This window comes from Strix uralensis, chromosome 2, assembly GCF_047716275.1.
Source record: "Strix uralensis isolate ZFMK-TIS-50842 chromosome 2, bStrUra1, whole genome shotgun sequence".
Classification (NCBI taxonomy): Eukaryota; Metazoa; Chordata; class Aves; order Strigiformes; family Strigidae; genus Strix; species Strix uralensis.
This window is the reverse complement of record NC_133973.1, coordinates 136,432,257-136,446,552: the sequence shown is the minus strand read 5'-3', so window position 1 is coordinate 136,446,552 and position 14,296 is coordinate 136,432,257. Positions and strand designations below refer to the sequence as shown.

General features: G+C 43.9%; 1 protein-coding gene across 6 annotated transcripts in view; it reads left to right on the top strand.

Moving 5' to 3' along the window:
- Window positions 1-14,296, top strand: part of GDPD5 (glycerophosphodiester phosphodiesterase domain containing 5) — a 177,930-nt gene that overhangs the window by 56,837 nt on the left and 106,797 nt on the right. For 5 of the 6 annotated variants that reach the window (XM_074860524.1, XM_074860527.1, XM_074860525.1 and 2 more), the window contains one exon: window positions 8,655-8,829. In XM_074860524.1, the coding sequence (XP_074716625.1) occupies window positions 8,713-8,829 (117 nt within the window). In that variant the 5' untranslated portion in view covers window positions 8,655-8,712. Of the gene's footprint in view, window positions 1-8,183; window positions 8,287-8,654; window positions 8,830-14,296 lie in introns of those variants that run through there. The other variant, XM_074860528.1, reaches the window with a different exon arrangement.

Sequence of the window (14,296 nt, the reverse complement as noted above, 5' to 3'; positions counted from 1 at the left end):
GAATCTGAACTGACTGTGAACTGGATTGTTTGTGCCTTGTCCATCCCTAGTGGTCTTTGCCAAGACAAAGGAGGTTGATCTTTGTTTTGGACATCATAGCTGGCACCAGGGGTTATTGCAGAACCTTATTCCTGCTGTCTTTTGAGGATATACGGTTACAAACTGTTGTTTAGATAGAAATTGAACTAAATGGGGAATTTTCTTACTGGGACTAAGTTTGCAGCATGTGATCTCCTTGAGGGCATGCTTGTAGGAAAGGACTCTGCTGTGAGGTGCCAGTGCAGGTACAACCTGAAGTCAGGCAATGTGTGACCACCACCACTGCCATCACAGACAAAAACTCAGCACAGTACTACTAATATTAAAAAGATCTGTGCAACTGATACTGGTGCTTCCCAGCTTGGGAGGAGGAGACAACCTCGTTGTTCCCAACAGCTTTGACTATAGTAAATGTTGGGTTTTCAGAGCTGTGCCGAGGCCTTGACTTGCAAGGTTTTGTTGCAAAGGCTTGTGCAGAAAGCAGAGAATGCATTTGGTGGTTGCTCTGCAAGAAGTTTGTACAGGTTTTTCCGGTGTCCTGTTCCGCTGCTTCAACCCTTTTAAAATGCTAGGCATCCAGTATGCCCTTAGTTTGTGGAAAACGTTAAGTAGGGAGATTGCAGAGGGCGTTAGTACATACTGTGCTTATTTATTTAGTGAGATTAAAGTCTAAGTTTTTCTTTTGTAATCCCTTTGAAGTGTTTATCTTTTGAAGTCTGAATTTTCATTAACTGGAAGTGTACAACCCCCAAACTACATGCTGCCCTAGTTTCAAAGCGTTAATTTTTTAAAAAATTTAAGAACAATAAACAACAGGTCAGACCCATAGGGACAACACGTCAGCCAGATCCTGACTATTTGGGTCATCTCTTGCCACTTTGTGAATCAAAGTGGCTCTGCAGGCTGTCTCCCTGAATTAGGATGTAGTCATAGGGTTTTGGCATCACCAGGCACCAGGGAGACAGTGACGTTCCCCTTCAGATATGTAAGGGCTCTCTGATAGATCAAGACATGGCCTGTAGACCTCTTTCAATTTTTTATTTTTTTAAACTTTATTTTTTTCCCCTCTTATTTTCTGTCTCTGGGGCAGCAACACTTGGCTTTTAGGGCAAGAGTATTTTGCCAGTGTATGATTTTTCTGCCTCAGTTCTCATCCAAAAAACTCTGCTTACATATACACATACACATGGCAAGGAATGCTTTGCTACAGATTATCTTTGTTTGTTTGTTTGCCAGGGAAAAAAAATCTAGATGGCAACTGGCATTTTAACACATCTGCTGCTCTTATTTATGCAGAGGCTCTTCAGTGTTATCTGTATAAAACTGAATGTTTGAAGTCTGGGAAAAGTAGGTGGGAGACCTCTAACACAACCCAGTTTCCAGAGCAGGGCATAACAATGTCTTGGAAAGAATAACCCCACTGGGTCATCAAGAGGTCTTCAGCAATCAGGGGGGTCATTACTTGGGCACCTTCCACCACCAAAATACATCATCTCAGCAGTTGAGGCTGTTTATGGCTTTGGGGTGTTCTCTTACCATTCCCACCTTGAAATTAAATCTTGATCTTGTAAGTTGAGATGTTCTGGGTCTGGGCCAACAAAATGTGGAAAGTACTGCTCAGCGTGTGTGTGCATATAGATTTCCTCCTGTGGGAACGGCTGTAGCAAACATCCCTCTGTAAGAGTTGTACTGTTATTAAACAGATGGGGATATTATCCCTTTCCCATTTCCATCTTCCAAGTCGGGGAAAGTGGAATTGCATTACTTTGGTTTGGATGAGTTCAGTATATTAAAGAAAAGGTTGCTATGAAAACCATGAAGAGTCTGTGAAAGTCACAATCATTTAGATCAGTTCCTTCTAATGCTTTAAATCATTCTAGTCCTGGCTGGGCAATAGAAGGGATTTCTTTTCTGAGTATAGAACTGGAGGGTTTGCTCTGGAAGAGCTTAACTTCTGTTGTTTAGAAAGTATTTAAGGAAAATCAGTATTTTGCAGTATAATTAGGGAAACAATTGACAAGAAGGTTTACAAGAATATCAATAGGGATAATTGGTTATCAGTGATGTTCTTGCCTAATTGGTATAGGTAATTATTTGCTCAACAAGGTTTTAAGTGTAACTAGCTTGATAGCAATTTTAATAAGAGATGGAGATGTTGAAATTATACAGAGATTCTTGATAAACAGTGATCCCATGAGTCACCAACAAGAGGAAAAACACTTCTCTTAATGTGGAAATTGGTAGAATATGTCAAAGCCCTTTTAAATTGGGTTAGCTTAAGAATGGAATCTCAAACAGCCTTGGAGTGTATATTTTCTGCACTTCTTTGCACTGCAAGTGGGGCAAGCTTCCTTGGGCCTGATATTTTGAGAGATTGCACCTTCTGTGCCTGGGGCCTGCTTGGCTATGGAGGTACGGCTGTGATGGTGATGGCATTTCTCTGCTGTCTCCTGCACTTGCCAAACTAATCTGCCTCTTGGAAACTATGGAAGCCTCCTCACAGAAAGCCTACTATGCTTTGTTTGCTGGGTCTTTTCAGCCACATCTTGATGGATGGAGATGTTGTAGAAGAGCACGGGTGTCCTCCCCAAGTGCTTAGGTTTGCACACTCCAGCATCTCCTTAGATTTCAGGATTCATAAACATGCATCAAAACATCCTTGGCTATGTTTTGGTTCTTTTTTGGATGTGCTGATCCAGTTTAGGAGCCCTTGGCAGGCTTGAGCAAGATGTGCTTACTGTAGTGAGCCAGCCTAGGGTATTTGGAAGACGACAGGCAGGAACCCATAGCTCTCATTTCTCCCCCCCAGCTCCCCCAAACCACCCTGACCACAATAGTGCTGTCAGTAGTGTCTCTGGATGTGCAGTAAGCTGCTTGTCTCTGGGCTATTAAAAGATTTGTCCCAGGATGCTGGATGAGATCAGTGTGACCTGTGTGAAACTGGGTTGATAGGAAAAAAAAAAAAACACACAAAACTTGAAGGGGGATTAGAGGGGAGGGCTTGGACTGTACCAAGCCTTGTGAAAGGGTTAGATGCTATTAAACCTGCTGGTCCATGGCTTCACTCACATTATTTACTCAGTGCACTTCAGGATTTGTGCTGTTGGTCTTCCCTTTGCTAAAATGATAGTGTGGAGATGGTTTAACAATTGGTCCAAATTGCTCTGTTCCCTCTCCACTCCAGGTTTCTGAGTATTGCTCTACGGCTACAGAGATGGAGGAGTTAACTCATACAGACAAAAATCCAAATTTTTAGGCCAGATCTCCCCAGAGAGCTTCCCTTTTAAATTTTCAACTTGAATTCTCTCTTGCCTTTTTTTTTTTGCCAAAGCTGTTTGGAAAGGAATAATGTTGCACAGGCTGTAACGGATACCTACAGTCCAGTATCTCAGGAATGCACTGCGTGCTAATTAGGCATCCCGGAGCCTTCAGAAAATGCTCCTGCTGTATTTGCAGATGGACTCTTCCCTGCTCCCCCTTTTTGAGCAAGCTGGCTGACAAACTCAGTTATTTAGCTCCAATAAGTTTGTAGCCATTGACAGCTGATGCATCTTTAAAGTCAGGGTTGATAGCTTATGTGGGTTTGTGTTTTCTATTTTATTTTTTTCCACTTTCTGGTGTGCGTTGCTGAATTTGAATAATTAATGTATGTTGTCTTGCTTCCTGTTTTCATTTCTGTATGTAATGCTAACCAGCAGAGGTTTGAATCATTCATAGCCTGCTTTCTCCACCTCAAAGCTGTAGATGTCATGGGAACAGTGATTGTAAGGCACGGACTTTCTGCTTCTCTCCATTAAATCCATTTCTGGAAGCAGGAGAAGTAAGTATTCAGTCCATGATCTCGGCCAAGCAAGGATCTCCGGGCAGATGGTATCAGCGTGGCTTCGCTCGAGCAGCGTCTTGCTTGCTGTGCTTTAGTCCCTTCCTGCCTTTCTTGTTACTACTCAAGTATCTCTGTATGTGGTGGGGAAGATGGGTGCTGTGTTTTGTTTTCCTTCCTGTTGTGGGCTTTTGTGTATCTGCTCATGACATTCACAGAGAAGAGGGAATGACTTTAGGCTTGTAGGTTGTGCCTCGTGTGATTCAGCTGCATTTAGGAATGACTTTTTTGAAACTCATGTTGGATTTCTTCTCTTTGTATTTTTCTTGACTGCATTTATGGAGAGCAGCCTGAATCTATGGGCTACCATAGCATCTGCCTGTGCTGTGATTCAGTGAGAGGAACTGGGGTGGAAGCTTCACTTGGTGGCTTATGGAGCCTTTTCAGCTGTATTTTCCCTTGACTGTAATTTTTATCCTCTTAGTCGTTTTTAATGGGTTCTACTGCTCTTAAAACCTTCCAGCAGTGCCTCTGGTGATGATGTTGATGGGCAGGTGTGCTTTTGGGTTGCCCTTTTGTACTGAAAACACTTGTGTCCCTCCTGAACTCTGCCAGTAGAGTGGGAGATGCTGGATTTAGAGGCTGCTGCAGGAGGTTGGTAGATGTTCAGAACTGGACAATAGACTCAAAGCTATTGCATCTACCCTGGCTGTTGGTGTTCCTGGTAGGATTTTTCCTCGGGGAGAGGGGTTGGTTGGCAGTCCCTCTCCATCTCTGAAGTACACTCGTACCTTACTAAAGCAATGCTGTTTGAAAAGGCTTTGATGCTTCCACTGTCTCTGGTTGTGCAACAAAGTTCATGCTTTTAACTGATAGTTACGAGAAGGATGTTTGTATCCTGAACAGGTTGAATCCGGGATCCTGATGAGAGCCCTGAGAACTCTTCATGTACTTGCTAATTTGTGATGCTTGTGCAAACTCAGCCCATTCCCTTCCCAGACTTACCAGTTGCCTTCTGTGAGTTGTGCTGAGAAGTTTCAGCTAGGGACTCAATGATAAGTGCTTGAGCTTCAACTTTGTTAATGGAATGTTGGATCCATAACACGAGTTAGATTATTTCTGAAGGGCAGTCTCTGCTCTTAGGCTCCTACCACTTCAGATGAATTGGATTTCTATTTGAAAAGTCAGGGCTTGCCAGCTATGACACTCTGTATGCGTGTGGCTGGTGTATAGCACCACTTCTCCAGGTGTCTGGGCAGGAGAGCAGCTTAGGGGCTTCCCAGAAGAGCAGAGTGATGAAATACTCGAATATACCCCTTGTGTTTGAGTTTGCAATGCAATTCTTGTAACCTAGCAAATAAAATATGTGGTCAAAGTTTTTATAGATAGAGGTGGTAGGTCTGCCCTCTTGCCTTCAGTCACTAAAGCAGGAAGGTGTGGAAATCAGGAGAGATGCTGTCTTCTGGAGATAAATTCAGGAAGGATTTCTTGTAACAGCTATACCCTGCTAGATTTTCAGAATGATAATATGGGGCTTGGCAGTGGAGTTTTTAATAGGCTGTGCATAACTTTTATGTCCTACAACATCTTATACATCATTTGCTGCTTAGGATCTTCAGGGCAGAGATTATGGCTTTGTCCGAGACCCTTAAATAGCGTCTAACTTTGTATCTTTTCCACGTTTCTGTCCTATTCCGACAGTTGTTTCTGCCTGCAGTGTGCTGCTGGCACATGGGGAAGGCAGACTGGGAAACTAATTTTTGTAGGAACAGTCTTGAAGCAGACAAAAGCTGAAGATGGGAATGTTAGGTGTTGGAAGTGTGAGGAAAGCAAAACAGTGAGAAATCTGTAAAACGTAGATTTTCCTTGACACAGGGTGCCCAGAATAAACACAGGACAGGACAAAGGTCCAGTGATTTGTTTGATGTGGCGCCAAGGAGGGATGCGAAGTGGGATGCAGGCCCCACGGTCCCATTCTTTCACTTCAAGGACAGATTTATCTCCTGTTCTACTTTTTTCTCTCGAAAGAGGATTTTTTTGTAACAACCTTCCGACCTCGTGCCTCGTCCTCCCTTTTTTCCCACACAACCCAGCTGCACTCCTCGCACCAAGTCGACCTTGCTTCTTGTCCTCCCTCTTTTTACCACAAAAACCAGCTGTACCCCTTGATACCACAAAATGAATTATGTAACTACTCAAAAAACAATGACTTGACTGCAGTCCCACCCACTCACCATACCTACTAAGATAAATAGTACCCCAAGTTCATAGCTAACTTGGAGGGATGATAATCCAACACCAAATTGGAGGGACAGATCGATGGGTTTGTGCTCTCGCCCCCCCCCCCCCCCCAAGGGATGCCTTTTGGTAAGGTTCCCTCGGCTACACCGAGTGTTTACCCAGGAACTGTGTGTGGGTGATTGCAATCCTTTTCTTTAGTGTAGTGCTCTAGAGCCAACCTGCAGTTTGTGCATTTATCGTAGGCAATCTTAAAGAATCTGTAGGTGTTGCATAACAATAAACCGTACTATTTGTGAATCTGACGGCTTCTCTTGAATGCAACCAGACTCACAGTGTATGGGCTGTTTGGGCTGGGTCAGACCTTTAGTGAGGGGCACTAATCCGTGCTATTTGTGAATCTGATGGCTGCTTCTGAACGCAACTGGACCTACAGCATACGGGCTGTTTGTGTGTCCGGGTCAGACCTATAGTTACGGCCCCAATTGGCATACCTGTGAAGGGATAAGTCCAGCTGCCCCTAGCCCCTCTAATCTCTGAGGACCGGCTAGAATGCAAGGGGATTTATCTCTTACCAAATTTATTCTCACTCTAAACACAACAGGGAGTGCAGTGACTAATGCTGAGCTTTATAAATAGCATGAGAAGAGATGCAGGGAGGTGACCTCAAGCACGAGGCCATGGAGGTAGTACAGCAGCGCTTAGGGGCAGATGAGCTGGGAGAGCACGGGGTGACATGATCAGCAAACAGCTCTCATTTCAGACTGGATGTGTCCGCATGTGCTCCCTGAGGGGATGAACAAAACCATGTGGGGATCTGGGCCAGCTATGAACTGATAAGTCCTGCACATCTCATGTCCCCTTCCTGGGTCAATGCCTCGAGCAGCGCCCAGAGCGTTATAGAGAGGTCTGCTGAAAAGACAAAGCTATATTTTGTGTGCCTGTATAAGAGGAAGATGGAGGACCTATGGGTTGTGGGCTCTGGAGACAGCCCGGTAACAGTCTTGTGGGCTCTGAAACCGCAACAACCAACTAGCAAGATCTGTCTGCTTCCAGGATGCTGAGTCTTGATTAAGAGAAAGTCAGGACAGGGCTGTCCTAGGCTGTCAGCATGAAGCCCAGAGTGTAAATAGACACAAAGAAAGACAGAAGCTGGAAGGCTTGAGCTGTCTGTGTCCTCGCTGGCATTTCTGGACTCTGCCACAGTGTTTGCAGTGCCTGCAGCATCCCCTTATGCACTGGCTGTTATGAAAAATAAGGACAGCCCCATTCTTGGAGGCTTTCTTCCATGGGACATGGCAATGAAAGGCTCTTAGGTGGCTAGGTTATCTCCTTAAGCCCTGCCATGCTTTGCTGATGCCAGTGAGGATGTTGCCACTCAGCTGTCATAGCTTTTTGCAAGACCTGAGCACTGGGGATCCTGCGTATAAGGAAACGAAGTGTTTCCCCTAGAAAGGGTGCAATTTCCTTACTGCCCACATATCACGCACACAACTGTGCATGCTCTGGAAAGGTAGCCAGGCACTTTACAGACTCAACTGCTGTTGAGCATCACTTACAGTGCAGTGACTATTCACGCAATGACAATGTGTGGGGCTGTGGGTGTACATTTGTGCACCAGGAACCTGTGGAAAACCTGTGGTGGGAGTTAAGTATAGCTGAGAGCAGCATGATGCCACCGGACTGGCAAATATTTGCTCTGAGGTTCCCATCCCCGGCTGACTCTATAAATTAGTAAGAGCATACAATTACTTGGTCTGTTCTTGATATGTATCTCACCAGAGACAAAAGCGAGCATCTAAATATAAAAAAGCTCCGCTGTGACGCACAAAGCATGTAATCAGTGGAGCGGAGTACTTTCCCTTGAAACAGTGACGTCCCCATGCATGGCAAATAGAGCAGTTGGTCGGAGTCAGTCTGGTCCTTTGGGAGAGAAGGGTGTTTGGAGAGGGGATCTTTCTCCTGGGTGAAGGCTGCAACCAGCTCTGCATCTCTGTGAGTGCCTGTTGGAGGTGCATATAAAGGGAGAGGGTAATATATGTATTTTCTATCGTGCACAGAAGTGTTAGCTCCTCATCTGGGACTGTTCTGCAGACTCCATAGGATGTTCAAGATAAACTGATTTATCTTGGCTGGGTTTCAACTTTGCAGAGGTCTCTGAATCAATTTTAAGGTTGCGCTTGCGGAGGGTATGGTTCTTTACATTTCAATCATTCATAAAAATCTAATCATCTGGGCTGCAAATAATCAATCTACTGCTCTTGTCCTTGTATGGCTTTTCTTACTGATAACTCTTGTGAATACATTTGCTTTTAGTGGTGTGGGAGAAACTGCACAAGGAAATAAAACTTGCAAACTAATTAAACTTCTCAGTCTTGTTGAGTAACAAGCCGGAGATGTTGGCAGGGCTGGGAATAGATCTGATTATCATTTCTCCTCTCTTAACAGCCAGAGGACATGGTTAATTATTAAATTGCTTGTTAATGTATTGAAATATTGCTTGGCATTTTTAAATTCCTCTTTTTTTACCCCCTTTTATTTTCTCCTTTTGCTGAAGGGCGCTCCCAGGACCTGATGGATTTCTGATACCTCACTCTTGAGGGGCTGGAAGGAGCATGGTTAAACACCAACCGCTGCAGTACTATGAGCCACAGCTATGTTTGTCCTGTCTGACAGGGATCTACGGCTGCCGCTGGAAACGGTACCAGCGGTCACATGATGACACCACCAAGGTGGGTAGTTGACTGGTTGCCTCTTCCTTTGGGATAGGTGTGGGTCTTGGTGGAAAGTGCTGGATATTTGATCTCTTTTGTTGGCTTGGATAGACCATGGAAACCACTGGCTCCGTGACTTGGAGGTCTGCAAGAAGTTCTCACTACATGGTTGACGTGGCAGATGGGCTGGTTGTGGTTCTCAAAGGGATTAAGTGGTACGGGTTTGGCCAAATCTGTATTTTCCTTTTGGTACTGGGGAGCAGACACTTCTGTTTTGTTCCTTGCTCTGGGTGTTATTGGTGTGCTTGTGTTTCTTTGGCTGAATATGGAGGACCTGCATTTCTGTGTGGTTTCTAGCTTTCGTGCATGTGAAAATAAGTTCATAGGTGGGGGAAAGCAGCAGGAGGTGAGAACTAGCTGAGGATAAATGGGGAAGCTCTTGTTGGAGGTGACTCTTCCCTCTCCTGAATAAATGCAGTTTTTAAGAGCTCTGGCAGAGGGAATCCAGGCAATAGGGCTGGACCTTCCCTGTGGTTGCATGAGGCTGTGGGGTGGGGGTCTTGTGAGAGCCGATGTGTTTATAGGAAGAGGTGTGAAATAACTGTTGTCAAAGCCACCCTGTTACATCTTCTGGGTAATGGTTGTGTATTACTGTTCTTCTCTGTTCTCATGTTGTCTGGTGTGGTTTTTTTGTGTGCTTACTACTTATGAAAAAAAAAATCAAAAAAACCCCCCAAAAAATGAAACTTAAATCTTGTTTCTTCTGGCAGTGCTCCCAGGAGATCCTTTCATTGCTTTTTGAGGGCTTTGTTTTGCTCTGGTGACAGTTACCTTCTCTGTTTTGTTTTTGAGTCTATAACCAGGGATCTTCCTGCCTGTGGAGTGCTTTTACTTTGGAAAAGAGGCTGTTAAGGAGAAAATACTTCGAGGCAGCAGATCCCATGCCAAAATGCTCCTGGTTCTGAATTGCATCGATTGTTGGTGGTGCAGCTTGGCGGGGAGCTCCCATGTGAATTGAAAAGCCATGGCTTGCATTTGTGCAGTGTAAAACAAATTTCCTTTTGCAAAGTAGAAATGTTTGTGCTGTTTTTCCTCTGCTTTCAGTCTGGCCAGCTTAGTCTGAGTGATTGCTTCTGAGCCAGCAGAAGTTTCCTTTGAGCAAATACCCAGGCACATCCGTAGTGGAGGGTGTAATTGGGTTTTTAAGACTTTGTCAGGAAAACAGTGAGACGTAATGTCTTGGCATGTGTGCATGTACTAACTTAAATACTCAAAATGCCTTATTCCGAATGCCTTATGAACCAGAACATTATGCTACTTAACTAAAACTCCATAGAAAAATTACCATTGACTTAATTTTTCAGTGAAAGCTGGCTCTGCTTGCACTGATTTATTTTACCAAAAAATATCAGTGGCAGCCTTCCAATTCTGCTTGGAATTTCTATTGTTTTTCTAGTGCTAGTAAGGAATTTGCTGTTTAAAGGTACCTGAGCTATCCTTAAATATGTCCTGTTTCTACATCGGTCTTTTTAAGGTCTACATGAGGCCTCAACTTCCACTTTGTCGAATAGAGAAATGGAGATAGTAGCTATTGCAGGAGCAGGAGAAGAGTCTAAAATTAGCTACAGGCTATGCAAAACCAAAGTATGAAGAAGAATCTGTTCCCATCTTGCTGTCAATAAAGTGCCTTGCGGGTGTTGGCGCTGGAAGGAGCGATTGTAGCACTGTATTTGGAAGGGGGAAATGCAAACAAAGGCTAATTGTCCTCTCTTGGACAGGTCTATTTGCATGTGCCTGTGTACTGCAGAGAATGGGTGTGAACTCCAGGATGAGAGTGGGATGAGTGAGAAACTTTTTTTTAGTTGCAAAATAGTCCTTTGCTGTTTGAGCAAGCAGGTAACTTCTACTGACTGCACACCAGTATGAGCATCCCTCCATCTCTCCGGATGGGGTGGGAGAGTGTTTCATGGTGTCACTCGGATCCAGGACTGCTTGTGCTGCAAACTCCATCTCTGCAGTTGAGTGAAGCTCTGAAGCTGGGATGGATTTACCCCAACATGCAGGATGCTCCCAGCATTGGGATTTAGTGATCTCTGTTCTGCACAAGAGGACTTTTGGGATGGGTGGGAAGACTTGCCCAGATCTCAAGGTATTGGATGAGGATAGCAAGTTTTACATATGCTGATTGTCTCCAGCTGATGTATATCCAGCTGCAGTATTTAGATGTATCTGTGAAGGATTAACCAAGAAAATACCATAATTTAGGTGCCTACTTGCTTTACACAAGGCAGTGGCATATTGATAATACCTATTGTATTGTCCTGTCTACGACCTTAGCAAGCCCACAGCAGAGGCAATTGAAGTAATATATGTTTGCCTGAGCATGGTTTCTATAAAAAGGGGTATGACATACTTGAGGTCTTAAATCTTGCAAAAATCTAGAGCTACCTGGGAAGGAAGAAATAGGGGTATGTACATGTTATGTTTATACTCTGTAATTATCAGAAAGCAAGGCACGTATTCAAACAGCAACTCTTTTTAGTGTAGGATGCAACATGGTTATCTGCTTTCTCTTTAAAAGATCAAACTTTCTAGAACAAAAGGCCTTCACCTAAATTTGGGTTATGACCCAACCTTTCATCCTTGAAATCTTCTCATGACTGGCAATGTTTTTTTTTCTGAACTGTTCTGTAGCTCAACAGCCACAGTTTTAATGATTCCTCTCCTTTTCCCCCAAATGTATGCAGATCAGGCTTTCTATTACACATTAAAAATTTACATGAAAATAAGAATTTTAATTGTAAGCTTGAGTTCTAAATTTTTAGGGGGACTGCTTGCTAGAATTGTAATTATCTCTTGTTTTCCTCTGACCTTTTGCGAATGGAGGAGGGGGCCTGAAGGCACCCAACCTGCATACTTGATCTCCTTTTTAAATTTTGAACAGCTGCAAAATTTCTTTTTCTATTGTGTGCCTTCAGCTTTAATGGTAATATCCCCTTTCACGTTTTTTATGTTTTTTAATGAAAGGCATATAACAGAAGAAATGGTCTTGCTGAGATTCAGACCATTACAATCTCTGTAGCTGGTGTGAGGAAGCAATTTCTGATCTAACTACAGCTTGTTCATCAGGTATTCAACCAAGGAAGTTCTGATGAAGTCAGTGCATCATCTTAACAGGGCGCTATCACCCTGAACACAAAAACTGTGGGTAAATAAGCTTTGACTTGCAGTTGCCATGTGTGCTTTTAAAGGTCTGAAGTTCAGGTGGCAGCTTTCAAGGTAGCTCCCACATACCACGATCCAGTTGATGAATTGCTAGCAATTAAACACAGAGAATGGTGCTGCTAATTGCAGTGTATAAACACAATGCTCTGTGCACAGCTTGTGTGCTTCACCCGAAATGAACTGCTGTTGGGTATTACAACACCAGAATAGCTCTTGCTCCCGGGGTAGAGTCCAGGGCTGGCTGCAGCATCTTCTCATCCATCCAGAGATGTTGCAGGATCAGTATCCACGTGGGAGATATTGATGGGTTGCATTGTATAAACATGAAGTTAAATCTATCAACTGGTTTTGTTCAGGGTTTTTTTTTTATTGCTTCCAAACTCATGTTGTCTGTATGCAGCGAATATCACACCTGGGAAATCATCCTAGGTGGGAGTGGGGAAAGAGATATTCCACAGAAGAAAATTGCAGTGATCATTTTTTACCTATCCAACAAACATAGCTGCCGCTTTTATTGGCTGGCTGTTTTTTTTTTTTGCAGTTACTGTGTATTGGAAAATCTTGGGATCTTTATCTTATTTAGTTCCCTGTGAAATAAGATAAAATAATATCACCTTTTTGCAAAGGGCTTTGGCTTCTCTGTTTAGCGACAGGCACGGCTGATACTGTACTACTTAATCACAAACCCTTCTGAGATACAAGTTGAGGCAGACAAAATGTAACTGAGATCTCTTCTGGTCTCCCCTGTTTCCCTTGCAAGCTTCCAATGTTTACAGAACAACCTTTTCCTCCAGAAAATTGCCAAGAATAGGCAAGGATAGGTGCCTGGTTTGGTTCCATACAGTAGGGAGGGCCATCATCAACTGGAATGAACCCAGAATTGACAGCTTTGGATCCCAGCTGACTGAAATATCATGATCCTTGTGATTTCTGCTCTTCAATGTCATCTACAATATTCAAAGGGAGGTCTCTTTGTCAGTTTTCTGTGAATGGTGTACTTCATGGTGCTTGTACAATCACTTTTCTTCCTCCCATTTCTCTTGTAAAAACTCCTGAGATGTTGAGTGGAAGGAGCAGTATTAGTGATGAAATCCTGTACATACAGAAATCCCACTGCTTTCTGAATGCTCCCACCCCACAGGTATTAACCTGAGCATCTAATAAACCAAGCCTGTGTTAAGAACCTGGAAAGATGGTGAAACTGGAGCTAATGAGACCTACATCCAAACTCAGGAGTGGATTTCTTTGAGAGCTTTGGGGGTGGTCAGGACTAGCCTATGAAACATAGGGTTGGATTTTGGTTGTAACATTCATGTTTTGTCCTTAAAACCACAACTTGTTCAGAATCCAGCTTAAACATCCCTCTTTCAGTGTGGCTTTGCAGGGCTGATGCATATATGAACATAGCCTGTTTAAAGCCCCCCTGCCTCCCAGAAACCTCATATTTTTAAGGTTAATTTTTGCACATCCAAGGCATTGCCTGCCTCCTCTCTGAGATCCCCATTAGTTGCTGATGGCAACAGCACAGGCACCTGGTCCAAGAGCTTGGAAATGCTGACTGCTTGTACCCACCAGCTTCTGGTGTTGGGAGAGCTACTCCTGCAGCCCTTGCTTCCAGTGCTGCTGTTGGGTGGCATTTCCCCACTCTGCTGCATTTTAGACTCCATTTCTATGTGCTACCAAGTTTCCTTGCTTTTTTTTTGTTGTCCCCTTCCTGAACATGCGTCCTTGCGGGTCATCTTTTCCCCAGCTGATATGTGGCGCTCTGCTGGTCTTATGAGTAGCTGCTGCAACATTTCCCTTCCTACCTCCATCCTCTTCTGACAGTAATGTTCAGTAATTGTAGCAGAGATGTCTCCTCACTGCTGTTGCTTTGTAGGCTTGCTGCTCCCATCAGTGAAGAGCTGTCAAGAGTGAAGCAATGCCTTGTAGCGTGTCAGCTCTTCTTAACCCGGCAGCAGATGTTCCACAGTTCGTGGAGTTCAGGTGCTGCTGTGTTACCTGCTGATGGATTGCAGTTTGGGGGTCTTTGGTACCTGATCAATGAAGGGCAGCACTAGCTAGATATTACAGGCTCCCTGGAAGCACCTTGAGCCAGGAGTGTTTCTTCATTCACCATCCCTCTTGACAAACAGGCTTTTATACTTTTGCTGGGGAAAACACTGAGAAGTTTTATGAACACCTTCCTGGGGCTGCTCTGATTTAGTGCAATAAAAACTTAATGGGGCTTGGCAGAGTGCCTCGACCTTCCTGACCTGAG